At 32.0% G+C, this 18,904-nt stretch overlaps 2 protein-coding genes across 2 annotated transcripts; both read right to left on the bottom strand.

The window, feature by feature from the left end:
* Positions 1 to 144: 144 nt before the first annotated feature.
* Positions 145 to 10,360, bottom strand: LOC105831523 (homeobox protein ceh-19). Its single transcript, XM_012671709.3, has 5 exons — positions 9,724 to 10,360; positions 9,191 to 9,313; positions 3,553 to 3,773; positions 1,479 to 1,615; positions 145 to 1,028 (listed from the first exon to the last, which is right to left on the bottom strand). The coding sequence occupies exons 1-5, from the start codon at positions 9,893 to 9,895 to the stop codon at positions 815 to 817; spliced, it is 867 nt and encodes a 288-aa protein (XP_012527163.1). The 5' UTR covers positions 9,896 to 10,360; the 3' UTR covers positions 145 to 814.
* Positions 10,361 to 12,466: 2,106 nt separating this feature from the next.
* LOC105831527 (UBX domain-containing protein 4) lies at positions 12,467 to 16,209 on the bottom strand. The gene is made up of 7 exons (XM_012671713.3): positions 15,536 to 16,209; positions 15,224 to 15,358; positions 14,698 to 15,128; positions 14,358 to 14,630; positions 13,958 to 14,263; positions 13,639 to 13,874; positions 12,467 to 13,467 (listed from the first exon to the last, which is right to left on the bottom strand). The coding sequence occupies exons 1-7, from the start codon at positions 15,615 to 15,617 to the stop codon at positions 13,332 to 13,334; spliced, it is 1,599 nt and encodes a 532-aa protein (XP_012527167.1). The 5' UTR covers positions 15,618 to 16,209; the 3' UTR covers positions 12,467 to 13,331.
* Positions 16,210 to 18,904: the final 2,695 nt, after the last annotated feature.

The raw sequence follows: 18,904 nt of genomic DNA, 5'->3' as shown, positions 1-18,904 counted from the left end.
AAAAAATAATCGGCATTACCAATAGAATTATTGTAACTGGATATTCTCATTTTCTCTCTCGACACAAGCACAATTATTGTCAATTTGCAATGTATACGTATAGTTTCAAGCACAATAACAATAATAAATGATTTTACATTATATGTATCTCGGTTACTCATAACATTTTTTTTCATTAATTCCTCAAGTATACATTAATTTTAATTTATTAAAAGCTTGGCTTTCTTGCGATATTGTTTATATGATGTTAAAATAAATTTTCAAATAGGGTTACATTTCTCAATTGTCAAAACTTCTATGGTATATTTTTAGCTAAAAAGTGTAACATTTATTTTTTTAAAGTTTTTTACACTTGTACGTAATATCAGATAGATATCTCAGTTTGTCGTATATTTTACAGGTTTTAGGATTATATTTTTAAGAAAAAATTAAAAAATAAAATATTGCAAGTTATATTATTTCTCGCTTCTAATTATATTCGGTCATACAAACAATATCACACAGCGAAAGAGCCCGAATCTTATAAGCCATACAAAATTAAGCCAAGAAAAAGATATTCATAATATTTAATATGTGTTTTATGAAAATACAGATATACTTTATGCAATTTAACTTAATTAAAAAATAAAAATAATTACGATTATGCATTGCATCTTGATTGATATCTCGATATGATACGCGGAACGCAAAAAGTACATCAATATAATGATCATTATCGCTGGCAAATCTAGATTTATGTAATTTATAGTCTTGTACTGCTTTGTACGCTAATTATTAATTAGTTTTATACTGGTCATCAATAATTTATTGAAAACTAAGGATCATGATGCCTGAAGTCCAATCTCTGAGTTAGATGATGTGTGAGATGACTGGTTGGTGCGTTTTGAAAAATGGATGTTTGCTGTCTTATCGATAGATTAGTAGGCAATGGTTGAACAATAGGTAATGCAGGAGGTAATGACAATGGTGTTAAATGCTGCGGGAATAACGGTACTCCTGATTGTGGTTGTCCCGGATAATTGAAGAACCTGCAAAAATACACATGTTAATATACTGTAAAATGTAATCTATACTTATTAATTCCCAGTGAGAAATGGATATTATCGTTTCGAGTCAATTGTTTATTTTTGAATAGAGAAAGAATACAGTCGCAAATAGAACAACACTACCTTTTTTTCACATAATCGATGTTTCTAAATCATTTTTTCTTATTCTTTTTTCTATATAATTATTTGGATTAAATTAGATGCTTTTTAAAAATAAGTTTTTTAACATATCTGAAAAATGTATTGCTCAAATGTGCACAAGAAGCAATCTACTAATAAAAAAAAGAACAATTTATATTTTAAATGTATTCTTCTCATTAAGAGATGTATCATTTAAATGTATTAGCAAGAAAGTTTTGTAAGATAAACAGCATTTACAAGGAAAAAGAAATTTTTCGTTGAAAATGATTGTAATTTTTATTAGAACTATACCATAAACGATCACCGACAAAAATGGGTCGCGGTGCTGGAATTCCTAAGCTCGAGTAGTATTGCTGCGCTAATAACTCGACGTCATTAGTGTACTTCCTTTTCCATTTCGTCCGTCTATTTTGAAACCATATCTTTATCTGTAAAATATATAATTATAAGAAACATTTACGATGCATGGAAATTTGTTAGTTAATTAAGTTATTTACGTAACTGAGATGTATATCACATTTGTTTAAAAAAAAATTGTAAAAATTTTATTTCTTTACAAGATACAGGTATTCCATAATTAAACATAAATAAGAAAAGAAATTTATTACTGATTGCTTGTAAATGGATATAAAATTAGAAAATGATACAAATAAATGTACATTTTAAATCTGTTTTACGTATTCGATTTTATATCTGTATATATATTATAAAATTGCTCAATAAAATTTTATAAGTTAGATCATAAAACTACATAGAAAAAAAAGTAATATAGCCAATAACATATGTAATTGCGGGCTGCCAACTACTCTATAAAATACTCAATACAATAATGTTTACTGTTAATGCAAGTACAATGTTGATACTGCAATAGCATATATTATTGTATTGAGTATATCTGTAGTTGGCAGCCCACAACAACAAATCTTATTGGATATATTTTTTTCAGTGTACTAGAATACATCATTTTCTTATATTCAAATTTAATAATGAGTAACATATTATATATTGTACAAAAATAATATCAACTTTTGTACAGATCGAAATTTCTCAAAGAGCCAGCTTCGTAGCAACCAGTTTGCGAACATAAGGGACTGACGACGTATTCTAATTAAAAAATCGACGCCTCTCCGGTTCGTCGCCTCGACGGCGCGCAGCAGCCGTCGCTCGGTACATTTCGTTCCGCTGCGGATGCGAGTCTCGCGACGTAAGAGATGGGTTGCTAGAAGGGGAAAATAGGGGCTCTCCCGAACTGGCTCGTTAACTCCGAGAAATATTGTGACAGTTATGTCGGCGGCACGACGCGTCTCTTTCTTGCCTCTGATCCGTCGTCCGATCGTTCCTCCTTTCGACCGCGATTGCGGAGATAATTATCCGGCTCGTTCGCGATATTTCGACCGGCGCTGGCAATTATTGCCGGCGAGCAACTGGTCGGCGATGATGGCGTGGCGCGATCTCCGCGATGGCGAATATTCTGGGGGTGCGGGCCATAAATTAATTAGTTTAAAGCGCGGGCGAGTATCAAGCGCACGCTACAAAGTGCATCACCGAGACTTACGCAACCATTGCACTCTGTGAGCTTTGTGGCAGAATCGTCATGTAGAGAAGTTATAGAGTGCTCTCTCTCTCTCTCTCTCTCTTTCGAGAGGATCGGTTAATATTAGATGATAATATCCGCGGAAAATCCCTGGCATGATTATAAATGATGCAAGACTGAGAGATTTCAGTAGCAACGCCAAAAGAAAATTAACGAATGCGTTTTAGACTAACATTGTGAAGTTATTAAACTATCGCATTTACACAAATGTGTATGATAACTGCAATAATTTTTAATATTGTTCCTTCCACAAACTTTTTTATATTTTATTTTTAAAAACTGCATAACCGAGTTCCGGTTATGTAGGATAAAAAACTTCTGAAAAGGTTAAATAGGTGGCAAAAAATTTCTCTCCACAAACAGTTCGCGGGAAAGAAGGGTAGAAGTGCTAATTGGTTTTAAAGGACGATCCTCCCCCATGGCGCCACGACCTGGCGCCTGCACATGTGGTGCTCCACAGGCTCATAATTTAGAGCCAGTTGAGTTTAAAGAACTTGAAGTACAAGAGACTTAAACTCTTTCAGGTGCTGAGAAAGGTCTACCAAAATTTAAAGCATTATCACGATTTATCGAGTACAATATCCTGTTTTAGGATACCACTCCGTGTTTTGATCCAATTAAATTTGTTTATGAGGCAAACTCAATACAGAAATAGATGATGGTTAGATACAGATGATTAGTCTTGAATTAAAGCTATGATACACATTATGATGCAGCGTCTTCTAAAAATAAATTAACTTAAGAAGAAATTATCAGAAATAAGATGTTTACTTGTGTTTCGGTGAGCTTCAAGTTTTTGCTCAGCTGCAGCCGTTTCGCCACGCTCAAATACTTATTCCTCTCGAATTCTGCCTCCAAAGATTTAATTTGCGTGGCGGTGAACGCCGTGCGTGGTCTCTTCTTCCTTTCGTCGTCGCTAATAGCGGCGGCAGTCTTCTCCTGGATGTCCGCACTCGTGGTTGAATTCGCGCCACTGCTGCTGGTGCATGCTTCTGTAAAAAAATATTTCTTATATGTCGAAATAAAAGTAACACGAGTAAAACAGCTCCGCTGAGATTTATCTAACATCTTAACAACATCGTGTATCAACGGTACGATGACATTTATGATATTGCGTAATCGAGTCTTGATACCCGGGTCATGTAATGTCCCTGTGATGATCGATCGGAAGTAAGCCCATCTCAAATACGACGCGATGTTAAGTAACTGCAAATTACAAAGTGCAAGTCCCTCGATATGGAAAAGAGAAAGTATCACAGCGGCGCACGAATAAATTGATGGGAGCATCGAAATCGCATCATCATTCACCCGCAACCCGTTGTATATGTCTCATGTATACACTATATCTTTATCCTTTTAATCGCTTTTGAATGATGCGCATAACACGCGTGAACCCCATGCCGTTGAGCACGAGCGGACTCTCCAATTACCCCCGTGGAATCTTCCTTTCTCATCAATCTCGGGACTTTTTGTCTCGGAGTTGTTTATATTTATATTTATCCCAAGCTTATAAGACTTGCCGTACACGACGTCGCGCCGCGTGTCGTGAAGAATGTCTTTGGGTTCACTTTTAGGCAGTTGGTAACAAGACCGCAGTCTCTTTAGCGTCGGAGGATCATCTTCTAATTATCTGCCCATTCGTCATCCAAAGAAAAAGTGTGGCATCGCAACGGCCGGGGTAAAAAGCTCGTGTTGAGAATATTATGCTACTAATACTAATCGTCATTGAAATAATCTCGACATTTCTTTAATAGCTTTTCAAATGACTTCTTTCTAAAAGACAGTATTAATCTTATAAAATATTAATATGAAACGTATATGTTATTTAATTTATTTATCAATTATATGTATGCATGTAGAAATAATAAATTAGAAGTTGAAAAATGTAATTAATTGAAAGATTTTCTACAAAAACATGTCGAAAAAATTAAATTTTCAAGAAAAAAAAATTTTAATGTTTAAACCGTTTATTATTGTATATTATTATATACTTAAATATGACAATTTTTCTTTGGACACAACTTTAATAACTATAATAATAAAAATGTTATACTTATGGCCTATTTATATATTTATATTTCTCGTTTTTTGTTTGATTCTTGTTAGAACAAAATATTTATGATGGCACTTTCAACAGAGAATAATGCTATAATTTAGATTAAAAAATGAGCTTATTTAGCTTATGTATAGGAAATCTTTTAATTATAACATTTTATTTTACTTAAAAATTAAAGAACTAGAATAAAATTAAGAACTGACAATTATGAAAAGCCTTAAAAACAACACTAGCCTTGTAAATCCACTGCTATGAATTATTTCGATAAAATCGAAAACTATTTAATTTATGAGAAACAGAATAGAAAGAAACCATTCAAGCCATTACGGTTCAGGTGGTTTCTTGTATGCTGCGGCAATAAATATTCCGAAAAAGCTATTCGCGGCGACATTATGCCAAGAAGCGCCGTTTACTGGCTACTAATTGTCAGATGGCGACGTAATTGTCGCGTTTCTCGCGCCTTTTTCGTGCCTTCCTCGCCTATAACCGTACTGCAGAATTGTCGTCTAAAACTGTACCACCTCTAATTCACTTTGCGCGAAATGCACTATACCAATGTGCACGCTCGATGCGGTTATCCACGTCTCAAGAGAGAATCATGTCAGCTGTTGTAGTAGTGATAATATTTCGTTCCTGGATTATCGTATATCTTTTAAGTACTTTTGCAGAATACGACGTTGAAACTTCGTAAGAATATTCAACATTTTGTGCTCTAATAAATACCAGCATTATTTTTTTTTCTTATTATACACATTGCTATACAATAATAAATAATAATAAATATAAGTATAATAGATTTTGGGAGAAGAAATATAATTTTATATATCTATTTCTAAAGATTTTTAACAAAAAGGAAATTTTCTTAACAATATGTGATGCACACGGAATTATCACAACCTGCTCACAGCCGGAAACAAAGAAAAACAAAGAAGAAAAGAGTCTACAAGGGGTGAGTCTCGCACGGCTCATTTGTCGTCGAGTTTCTGACTCGGTTGCATTGACGAACGAGGTCTGGAAAGCAGTAGGAAAGGATTGGTGCAGAGGAAGCAACCGCAAAAAGGAGTCGACGACACAGTGCAAAGAGGAGCGAAGCTCGACTCTCGAGGGACAGCCATACGTTGGACGTCGCGGAAATAGAATACCACGCCTTCTAGTTTACCTAATTGCTGCGAGCCGCAGCGAACTTGTCCCCTAATTATTCGGTGACGAATGGCACGAGAGCATGCAGAAGTGAGCGATAAAGCACGGCCAAATCTCATTCATCTGACGTTGCTGGCCGTTTTATACTCGCAATCAACCTCGAGTATAATTAATTCGCACGCGAGTCACAACGATTGACAAATCTGCCTCGAAATGACTTTACGACTGGGTCCTTTGTTGCCAGTCAAGATCTTAATATCCAAATAGAGAAATCACTTAAATTCTCAATGATCTTATTAATAACATAGAGAATCTTAGGAAAATATATTTGGAAATTTAATTTAAAAATGCCAGATATTTAATACCTCAATTTCTGTTTTTGATATTTTGATAGCTATAACATTTGAGAATAGAAAATTAAAACTTGCTGACAAACTTGTCATATATATGCAGAATTGTCGCTCGATTTCATAGTGGGCTCATTAAAGAAGTGCTTCTTCAGTATCATCCTTTGCTCTTTATGCTGTTCTTTCACAAAGATTTATGCGTGCCACGTTGTCGGCTTTGTAGTTAAACGCGACGTCCCACACATTTCAATCCTAACACACGCAAACAAGAATTGTCCTTTCCTTAGATCCCGGAATTTATTGCGTCAGTCATTACGGTGTGTAAATCACGATGTGATTACGTGCTCTCGCATGGAAATTAGTCATTAAGGCTCTCGAAGGCGTATAAGATGCCGCAGAATTGAGTTGCTTGAGTCTCGTATTAATTGTCCATAAATCATAAACCGTAAGTTCTTCATTGTGTTACGTTGAATAACGACTGAAATATGTTGTATTACAGGCTGTATTAATTACCATATTTTGACAGTAACAATTGGAAATACTTTTAAAACATAGAAATAACGGTTCTGCTAAAGTAACTTGGATGCAAATAATTTGAAAATAATTTTATTTAAATTAAAAAAATAATTCTTTATGACGCTTAAACTGATTAATACCAGAATATCAAAATTTTTTGCTACATTACTTAAATATCCTTTATAAATATTATAATAATGCAACAAAATTATTTTCAGATCTGATCTAACTAAATTTTATGAAACATTTAAGATACTTTAGCAAAAAAGAAATGTTCTTTTCATATATGAAAAATTTGCTGTGCAAATTATAATATTACATGAATTTTATAATGAACTATGTGCAATAATAATATAATTAGTCATTACGTTTTAAAGGAAATTTTTGTTTCTCGGATTTTCCAAATTATAAAGTTGTAATTTGAAGTTTAAATAATTCCAATAATTTAGTACATTTTGTAAGTAATATCTCGTAAAAATTTTGGAGAAGTGTACCGGTTTTTACATTTTAATGCAAGTAAGGGAGTTGTCGCCTTTCCATGGCAGAATTAGCAGGGGAGACAGATAAATAGTGGACGAAGAGCAGAAACATTGAGTAGGCGTGGAGCCTGCAGGAAGTAATGGATCAAAATCACAGGCGACGGTCCTCTCCGCGCGATCTTACAGATTCGTTACCGCAAGAGAAGCATGTGGATTTTATAACAATTAGTTCCTCTAGTTTCCGTAATAATGTTACCAGCTAACCGATGCAAAATCAGTCTTGACAGATGACGATATAATTCTCGATAAAAGGCAAAGTAATCTTTGAAGATTTTATGGCGATATAAATAATTACATATAAATAATTGCGCTATTTATTCATTATTTTAATGATTACTTTCTATTGTGACTTGCCATCGTGACTTTACAAATAACATAAATTATAGAGATGTAATTGTAAAGGTTTGAAAACTCTTTTTACTAAAAATACATAGGCAACAGCTAACATTTAACAAGTATAGAAAATTTTGTTTTTTAAAAACAATTTGCTAACTACACAGAGAGAAAGAGTTCTTTAAATTTAATAAACCGTTTTGTTTGACTATTCCAAAGTGTATATTTCTTTGTTTTTGATAAACTTTATTAAATCCAAAGAAATTGTTCTCTCTGTGTATGCACTTTGTTAAATGTGAAATAACATTTCTTTTCAAGTCGTAACTTCGGAGAAATAACTGCATTATTTATATAATTAACGTGAAAAGATTTATAATGTTCACAAACTTGATTATTTTTAGTAAAATTATTTTTAGTTAAATATCAGATTCTTTTTTGGTTAAATTTATGTAACTACGATATTACGATACACGCAGATTATTAACATTCAATTAAATGACCTTAACGTATTAGTTTTACATGGATTAGTAATGTTTAACATTTAAAAAATCGCCATTGGCGAATATGTCTTTACCTGATTTGAGTTTTGAAGAAACAAATACATGCACATACTTCTCAACGCTTTTCTATGTGCAGTAATAATATTATTAGCTATAACTTCCATAACTATTATCGACAAAGTCAAATATTTCTTTATTATGTCTGTTTTCAAAATGTCTTCATTAATTGGGTGATTTAACAAAATAAATACAAGTGTTTCACACCTGTGTAAATGCAAATTTTAACATTGGCACACATAAGCGAATTTACTTTCATACATATCTGTATAATAGATTGCTATTAAATATTTAAGAATTTATTAAAAATATTAAGAAAATAAAATGTATTCCTTATTTAAATTTTTTATTTAAAGAATATTTAAGTAATTAAATCTATTTTATTATAACAAAAATTGAGAAAATATAAGTTCTAAATAAATGCCCTAATCCCCTAATGTATATGCGTTGATAAATGTTCTATTGAATTCTCAAAATATTCATTCATGATTATTAATATTATGAAAAAATGTAAATGTAAAATAACACAAAAACAAGAAAATTCAGAGATTTTTTTCTTTTAAATATATTTTTATTATATTAATCAAAGTCTACATTTTTTCTTGTTCTTATACCTATTATATGTCTAAAGAAAAATTACCATATTTCTACAATAAGCAGTTTAAATAAGAACAGTTTTTTCGTTTCTAAAAATTTAATTTCTTAGACATATTTGGTTTTTATAAAAATCTTACAATTTATTTATTAATGTTTGAATTTTTTCTTTTATAAGATTCATAATTTAGGAAAATTTTTTCGTTGCTCTTTAATTCTAATTAAAAGCAATAAGAGAGACGTTCTTTTAAGTGAAACATTACGTTGTAGATATTTATGTGATTGTCTGAAAATGTAATAGAGCATAATGATACTAACGAAACTCACCGTAATACATCTCTGGCTCAGGAGATGTCGAGCATACTATGTCGGTATCGTCGAGCTCAATTTCCTCCGCCATTGACATGGATGAATCGGGTGCAACAAGCATTCTCGTCTCCAATTCATTATCTGGCAAATGTGATTTCGTTTAATTTTCATCATGGATCGCTACATTGAAATTGCTTACAATAATGTCTATTATATCAAGAATATATTAATAATGTAATAATATGTTAATAAATTTTATTGTATAATAATAGAATATAACATTAATCAAAAATTAATTTTTTTAATGTTCTTTATACATTATTATGTTATATATATAATAAAATATTTGATTGAGAACACATCACATATTAATCACATTATTAAGGAATAGATAATTTTTAATAATAATAAATAATAATAAATAAAGATTTTGTTAAATAAAAAAAGCACCGAAGAAACATTTATTATCCTATACATTATCTTTCTCTAAAAACGACAAACAATTGATTGCAGAAGAATACATTTTAGAATATATATTCGTAATTACTCACTTTCTTGACAAAACAAAGATAAATCAGTCTGTTGCGAGAATTTATTTTCTTCTTCGTCTATCTTGTTCGGTGCTAGTAGTCTTTCGATGCTAAAAGAGCATAATCTTGGATTTTCCGCAGAATCGTTCATTCCTTTTGAGGAATCCGATTTTTTTATCTCTTTATCGGACATCTTGAAACACGTCTTGTCAAGATGATGTTCAAAATACTCTACTAATAACACCCATAAAATAATCTTTTCAATAGTCTCAAATACCTTGCAGCCATCGAAATTAGTCGTTTAGTTGTTTAGTTCTTTAATTGATAAATTAGTTCTCCAGGAATTTTATTTTTATATTCCTTTTTATCAATATTTAATATCACTTTTTTCCTGAAAAAATCTAGTTGGCACTTAATTGACGTTTTAAAAATCAATCGATTGATGATAAAACTTCACTAAAACTTAATCGTACAACTTGATATTCCACTACATCACTCTCTTTATTCTTTTTAATATAAATAACTTTTATGTTTTAATTATAAGAAAACAACGATATTGACAATAGCAAGAATTATCAAAGACTCTTTGGTTACATTGATACCTCCTGAACTGTTCAGAAGATTAGAGTCGAAAACCAGTGACTGTTTTGTCGGAGTTACTCACGGTGTCCAACAATATTTTTTTGGCAGTCAAGTCAAATTCTTCGTTTCTTGAGGCGGTATCCTAAAGCCACGTGCTCACCACGTCATCGCAAGATAGACCAATCGTATAAACTTCTGGGCGGGTCTTGGCAAGCACGTGCGTTTCTGGAAGGAGCTTTTAATGATCTCGTATCGCGAGACGGTAGCGACCACTAAACGGTGGTAATGAGGTAACTATAAATTTCTGTCACTGCCACGGAACGCCGTTTAATAATCATGATAGGTAGCAGATGCGATGCGAAATTGATTCAGTTATAAAACCTAATATATAATTCAACAGGAAAAAAGGGAAGAAAAAAATGTTATAATTTCCGACTAACTACACAAAAAATATTTGTAGAAATAGTGTGTTTAAATAATGGTTAGATCAGATTTAAATTAAAAAAAAAACTTATACATTATTAACATCATGTTAAACATAAGTTTAACTATTTATTATTGACTATTTAAATTGCTGGAGCGTAGCAGAAGTAATGCTCACAAAAATAAATTGATCATTCCAGACAACATAAAATATTTATTTAAAAAATTAAAATAATTTAAATATTTTTATGCGTGAACATTTTGTACATATTCTTATATGTTCAGAAAATGTAATAAAATTATAATAAACATTTATATATTTATTATATTCTAATATATATTTATATACATTTATATTTATATTTATTGTATAGAAAGAAATATTTTTCCATGTATTCTTTTCTATATATTCCGTATATTCTAAAAAATATTTTACAAGTTATAAACATATTTATTTATTTTATTATTCTAAAATTTTTATTAAAAATTTCTATAAATTTTTTATCACATATTTAAAAAAATTATTAGAATGTAAATATTTATGATAAAAATTTTATGCTGTCCGGAATATCACATCTAAAATGTATAACATTTAATTTAATAATTACATTTTTGTCTAACAATTAATTCGATAACGATTGACAAGTGCATTTATTACTAAAATCGCTGTTTCGGTGACTGTTTGATCAGTTGTTATATCTTTTACGTAACACATATATTTACAAATTATCGTATATAATAATAAAATTGTTTTGAGTGCACTGCCTAAAACACGAAAAACTAGGCCTTTGGTTTATTATTAGACACCACCAAGAAGCAGCGACCCGCGAATATACGCCATTTCGGTGTACTTGCTCCTTCGTTTGATAAACTACGATTTTAATAAGATTATATTCCTGACTTATTGTGTTATATTGTGTATACATCTTAGTGATAACATACATGATGAATTAATAAAGCTAAGACAAAATTAATTTAGAAGCAAAGTTCTCTAAACTTTATAGAATTTACTTATAATTCTATTGCGTATACAAATAGGTTTCATAAATAATTTTCTAACTAATAAGTACGATTTAAATTCTTTAATTGTGATAGCAAATAATTATTTTATTAGAATTGTTCCTTAAAATAATTGCTTTGATCAGATATCGAGAACTATTTTATTTAATTTTATAGCAAGGATTTTGGGAAGTGCGGACAGTGTTCTCTAGAAACTGTCAATGGGTGTGACTAGCAAGATCATGTTACCGATGTATAGCGTACTGCTCTGATAAATTTCTGCCGTCTCACTTCCAGAAAATTGAAACCTTTGCAGTGGTTGGTAACCCAAAATGTTTGTTAATTTCACGCTTAATTGACGAAAGGGACAAATGTAACAGTTAAAATATATCTTCATTTATCTTAAACACGTCTACCACGTAATACGGTACAAGTTTCTGGTGCATTTGTTTTCTCTTGCCTTGAACATATTTTCGAAGTCGCATTTCGACATGTGAAAAATCTTCACATTATAATTGTATACATATAGTCACATGACAAATTTATTATATATATACATTTATTCTATATAACTTTTATATTTTACACACACACACACACACACACACACACACACACACACACACACACACACACACACACACACATATATGTAATAAATTTCACAATAAAAATTTTATATATATATATATATACGTTTTATATTCGTATTTCCTGTTAAATATAAGGAAAGGGATTTAATGCAAAGAAAACGAAACAATGCCATGAACCTGTATATTTATTTCTTTAGGCATTAGGACAGGCCTGCAGCATTGATATTCTATGCTCACTTGCTTCAGAAAATAATCATCCCTAATTATATTGTTAATTTCGCATTAAGACATTTACATATACGAATTCTGATATTTAGTTATATATTTTGACTGTGCAATTATATCTTAACTTATAATTACACTCTTATTATACCATTAAAAATATAATGAAAAATATAACGAATACTATTAACAATTCTTCAAAAAGTATATTCAAATCTTAATGTAATTATTATCTTTAACCGCATTACATTTTACTGTTACTCGAAATTAAAGGAAAAACATCGATTAAAAGAAGAAAAGAAACTTACACTATTATCAAACTTAATATTAATAAACTTATATGTATTAAAATTTCAAATATCTAAAACCAAGATATTCGTAAAACTTTTGCAGTTTGCACGTTGATTTTTACAAACCTTTTCACATTTGGTCCATGTATCATTTGTGGCTCAATACGCTTCCACGATCTTTTTCTCGAAATGTGTTTTATTATTTATTATAATGCATTCATGTTACATACTTTCTAGCATTATAATAAACATTAGCATTATGTTATAATAATAATCCAGATAATGTTATTGCTAAATTGTGAAATATCCATTAACAAACACTCTCTCGTAATGCTATTAACGAACATGGAAACTCGATCATTAAAACTTAATGCTCGTGCATTAATAAAGATATGCTGCAGATAGGTTTTAGCAGTGTAAAACAAAGAGTAAAGTGTCAAGTATTACAACATAATAATTTACATAACAAAGATAGTAATCGATTGCTTGCAATGTGACCGGAGCAAGATTTGTATTTATTTTACATTTGCTGTGTAGAATTACCGTTCCAAGTATTATTCTCATCATTATCATCCCCACCTGAATGTAGTCTGTGTATATTCCCTTGAGCTCTGATTGTTGTCCCTCCTTGATTACCCAAGTATCTTCTAAATAAACTGCATCATCGATAAAAATGTTTATTTAATATATTTAAAATTATATATTTCATACAATTTTGTTAAAATCTATTTAAATATCATGCAAGTACACGTAGATCTATAATCGCACCTCTGCGTGTACGTGTATACGTGTGTGTATGTAAGGGAATTGTTTATTGGAAAACCTACCCCGAAGATTGAACTAGGTTTCGCTGATTCGGTGAAATAGGTCTGTCGGAGTTATTCGTTGATTCTATGGGATCAATGTTGGAGTCGTCACGTTGTTGATTTGCGTCTCCGTTATTGCCGGAAAAGTAACCTACTATATAATTGTAAATACGAATAACAGGTGTGAAAAAGGACCATATGAAGCGAGAGAAGAACCCAACGTCTTGTGTCGAAGTTACCACCGTTGTGACATTAGACTGGACATATAAAAAAAAAATATATATATATATAATAAATGTAATTAAAAATACGATATTTTATAAAAGAAAATCTTACTTACATTTTTCAGAGGAAGAATTAAAATAACGGCGGTTGGAACCAATTCGAGTTCCAAAAGAGTTTTGTCGTTTTCCTCATTAGTCAATTCTCTTCTGGGAAACGATGTTGACATTGTAAATTGTCGGAACGGTAAATCAATGTTTTCGGACACGTAGGTACGTAGAGTACGCAAAGTGCTGGATGGTTCAAATTGTGCTGTATGAGGATTGCCGGACGGCAATCTAAATTGAATTCTAGTCACTGTCGCATTATTAGGTACTGGATCATACCTAGGTTGCTCTTGACTCTGCGGTTGCTGCATTTGTTGCTGTTAGAGAAGACGAGACAAATTCAAATTGATATATAAAATAAAATCAATTAGATATGAAATAAACATCATTAATAATTAAAATAATGCTAACCTGTAAAGCAAGCTCCTTCTGTTTTCGTTCTAGTTTGTCTTGAGCAATTTGTTGCCTAACTTTTTCGCGGGCTGCGGCCTCCGCAGCCTTTTCTCGCATCCTTTCCTCGTGTGCCTGTTTTATCTCTAGCTCTTGCTGCATTTGCCGCATTTTTTGAACGTCGCGTCCCATCTTGCGTCGTTCAACCTCGCGTTCCCGTTCCTTTTTTTGCTCCTCCTCCAGTCGTTGTTTTCGTTGAAGCTCAATTAACTGTCGCGCTCTTTCAAGTTTTTCCTAAAAATGCACAGCAAATATAATTTGTCATTATCACACATTATGTCAACATCTTTAATCAACATACCTCAGCTGTTAATTCATTAGTTTGATTATCTTGCTTAGTTTCAGCATTTGTTCTCATTTCATTATTGTCTTGATTTTCCGTTGCAGCCTTTGCTGTATCTTCCACATTATTTTCATTATTCGAGATGTTTATTGGTGTAACAGCCTCTGTTATACCAGAAGTTAAATTTGCATTTGGATTGGAATTGTTATCATTTATATTAGATGTAGTAATATCAATGGCATTATTGTTACTGCTACTACTGGTAGCTGCAACTTTCTGTTCTGCATCAATCAAATTTAGTGAAGATTGTTTATTACTCTTTCCTGCCTTTGTTACCACATTATCAATTTTGGATGCTAAGTCAGCTGCAGTGGAACTACCAGCAACAATTTCCAGTGGCGTACCATTTTCTCCAATGAAAAATAAAGATGGTACTGGTACCAATTGATCTAATTGTTAAAATTTAAGGAAAAAATTTTTTAATATGATAAAATCAATATGATAAATCTTAGAAGCGAAAGATTAAAATTATTTTAAAGGATACAGATCTGTGCAAAGAATCTGTAAGCTTCAGATCCACTCTCTAATCTTATAGCTACAAAATGTTCTTGCTCTAGGCGAGAAGAGACTTCTGTAGTATCAATTGCTTGAGCAAGTTGCACTGATGTATCGTCTTTGCCTGAAAAAACATTATATCCATATGATTGTTTGAATTTATGGTTGATTTGTTAAAGTATCCATTTTGTGTTCTTCTACACATTGTTATGTATCCATAAATTGTATATATTTGATTAGAAGCACATGATTAAGTTCGGACTAAACCAATGTCAGATATAACCTAAAACTATGAATATACCTTCAATGAATACAACGAAAACTGCTTTCCTCGATTTCGACGTCGCAACCGCCTCATTAATAGATCCCGCAAACCACTTCATTGTATGAGAATATTCGTATATCACCCTTCCTTATGTTTTCTAGCAATATTGATGACGTAATGAAGAAACTTGCGAAGTGACACACTAGAAATTTTGCGATGGAGTTGACGTTTCAAACGCAGAGCAATGCGGAGTAAGGTTCAGTTAGGTACATGATGAGTCGTCACTCTCTACTGTTATCGATGACGGCTTGATTCTACCCCCCACTTCTAATGTATAATAAAGCTTGAATTTTTATTTAATATTCGTAAGAATATTAATTAGCATTTTAACATTTTAATTAATGGTAATAATTGACAAAATTATTTCCTAATGTCTCTCTACACAACGAAACACAATGCACTGATGTTACAAAACAAAAATATTATTTTTATATTATTACAACAGAGATTCACAATAGATTTTGTGTCAGAAACGAATCTGACTGGGTTATGATGCCATAATTGATAAATTCCGTTACAGGAAAGGGGAGAACGTAAATAATACGGACAGCGTAACCAAGAATGCTAAAAACGACTTCCAGTCGATGTATCTTTGTCCTGATTATGTATATGCCCATTAGCATATCGATTTCTGTTATTAAAAAGTTATTAAAAAACGAGTCAGAGCGAGTTAAGGCCACTCAAGGCACGAAAATGCCGCACGTAACCAACATAACCTCAAAATATTTCGCACATATAAAATAAATTATATATTATACAATACTATAATAACAATTAATCTTTAAACTTATACGTATCTAATAATTCTGGAAAAGTCACAATTAATAAATAAAAAAATTATGATCTCTCTCGTTAAATCAAATATCTTCGAGATGCTCGATCATCGCAATTGTTTCATTACAAACAATTACAAATCTGGTTGTGTACAGTGTACGTACGTGTTTGGTCTTTGTATCGAAGAGTTTCCGAAGATCCTGATTCAAATTCGAAATATCTTTTAATTTTATTTTATCGCTATCCAATTAAAGAGAGTCTTCTCTAAAAATTCTCTCTACTACTAATATTAGTTTTTAATCCTACATTAGGCGTAATATTTTTTTATCCACACGAATAATGATTGCAATGTAGATGTAATTAATTAAATTTTATATTTGATTAATAAATCTTACATTAACTTAAACTTTATAAAACAGTAAAAAACAAATTAACAAATATTAGGATCAATAAAACAAATGTTTACGTGTGAACATTTGTTATACTGTGTGAAAATGGCAACGCGTATTATAACTTGAATTAATATAACAACATCCAATAGATTGAACCTAAAGCAGGGTTAAAACAATTTTGAGAATAATATATGTAAAATGCATCTAAAATAATATGTGTAAAATTATATATAATGTTTATTGTATGTACAAACACGAGAAATTAAAATTTTATTATTGAAGATATTTTTTCTTTTTTATTTCATGACGATCGATATAAATAACGATCGAGCGTTCAACAGAACGTTTATTTTGCAACAGTTGGCAATTTTTTATTAATTGTAAGATAGGATTATTTTTCTATATTCAAAGTATAATTATTCGATTACATAATGAAAATTGTAAAAAAAACGCGAGCGTTCAGCTGAATATTAATTAAACAGCTTCAGATAAAGGTCATAAAACATACATGTGTATATTTATATTATAGTATCGTTTATTTGCCATTAGATTTAGTCAGGTTTCTTTTGAAATTCAATTCAATCAGTTTTTTAAGAGTACTATTTTATTTATTTTAGATAGTATAATTTTATTATAAGAAAATAATCACGTTTGTTGGTATAATTACAAAATAATGTATAAAAAATTAAATTTAAAAAATTACTTGGTTTTTATATTTTTCTGAAAAATTATTTTTATAAATGTTTAATATAAAAAAATGAAGAGCAATCTTTTATATTAGTCATCTGAGAGCGGTCATCGCGTGGTTTTAGGTGTTTTCATCCATCAGAGCCTCTATGTGCACAAAATGTGCACATTGAACTATGTAATCAAATATCTATGAATCCCATAGGTAATGTGTATGACTTTTTGGGTCTCTTCTATGCTATGTCCACGTTTATTTGGTTGTTTTCATGCTATACCCGTAAATTTTACAATTATATGCATTCATATTTTAAATGCAAGCATACGAAATACAAAAGTCTTGAAACGAATTTGTCTCCGTTCGTTGTATCTCGGCGCGTAATTTTCGTTCAAACAGTTTTCTCACCGCTTTCCTCGGCTTGCGTTTTCACGCAGTTACGTGACGTCACGCCACTTTCGTGTCATGTTGATTTTCGTTCCGGGCAAAGTTTTCGTATGCGCGTATTTGCTCGAGAAGGATACGCAATCCGTTCGGTAGAATGTCGATCGTGCCAATAATGAAATTTTATTAATCGTCGTGCAATCATACAGAGATACAAAACTCGGGAAGCGAATTGATTTACTTCTGTTTAGTGCGCCTCGATTGTTGGCGCTTTTTTCGGGTTTCGTTTCGTGAAGTCACACATCATACCACTGTTTTAAGTTCTAATTGTAAGTAAATTATTTTTCATGTGAACGAAAATAGTGATTGAATAGGATTCCTCGAAAATCGCGTTTGGCCTATTTGATTTTAAGTGCAAACGCTTGTCCAAAGTTTTTTTCGTCGTCGAAAAAAAGCGAGGCTTCCGCTTCGATGCTTCGGATAATCGCTTCTCGGAAATCGTTGAGGCTCCGGGATGCTTGTCCGAAGTTTTTTCTGTCGTCAAAAAAAAGCGAGGCGCCACTCAGGCGCCAGTCCCCTCGACGAATTCCGAGAAACGATTACCCGAAGCATCGAAGCGGAAACTTCTCGGAAATCGTCCCCTCCACGATTTCCGAGCCTAACGGTTATCTTTTCTTTTTCGCCAAATCCCCGAGTCGCCCGACTCACGGTAGCCAATCAGCTACTAGCTCCGCCTACTATTTTCTCCTTCCCTCTTTCAAACGCTTCGACGACTCCGCGCGGACAGGGCTCAGTTGCGTGACGAGAGGGGGTCGGTGGGTCAGTTGTGTCGCGAAGCTTCGGGAGTGAACATGTACGCTGCTCGTCTATCGAAAAAGAATATCGCGATCGCCTCGTGTGTGTGTGGTGTGGTGTGGTGTGGTGTGGTGTGGTGTGGTGTGGTGTGGTGTGGTGTGTGAAGTGCATCGTCGTTGCCTTCCTCGCTGCTTCAGGATTATCTTCGCCGTTGCCTTCCTCGCTGCTTCAGGACCACTTTCGCCGTTGCCTCCGTCTCTGCTTCAGGACGATCGCTGTGGACCGCTGCAAACGAACATAGTAAGTACATTATATTTT

Source organism: Monomorium pharaonis, chromosome 4 (genome assembly GCF_013373865.1).
Source record: "Monomorium pharaonis isolate MP-MQ-018 chromosome 4, ASM1337386v2, whole genome shotgun sequence".
NCBI lineage: Eukaryota > Metazoa > Arthropoda > Insecta > Hymenoptera > Formicidae > Monomorium > Monomorium pharaonis.
Note: the sequence above shows the minus strand (reverse complement) of the source record. Positions and strands in the feature narration are given on the sequence as shown.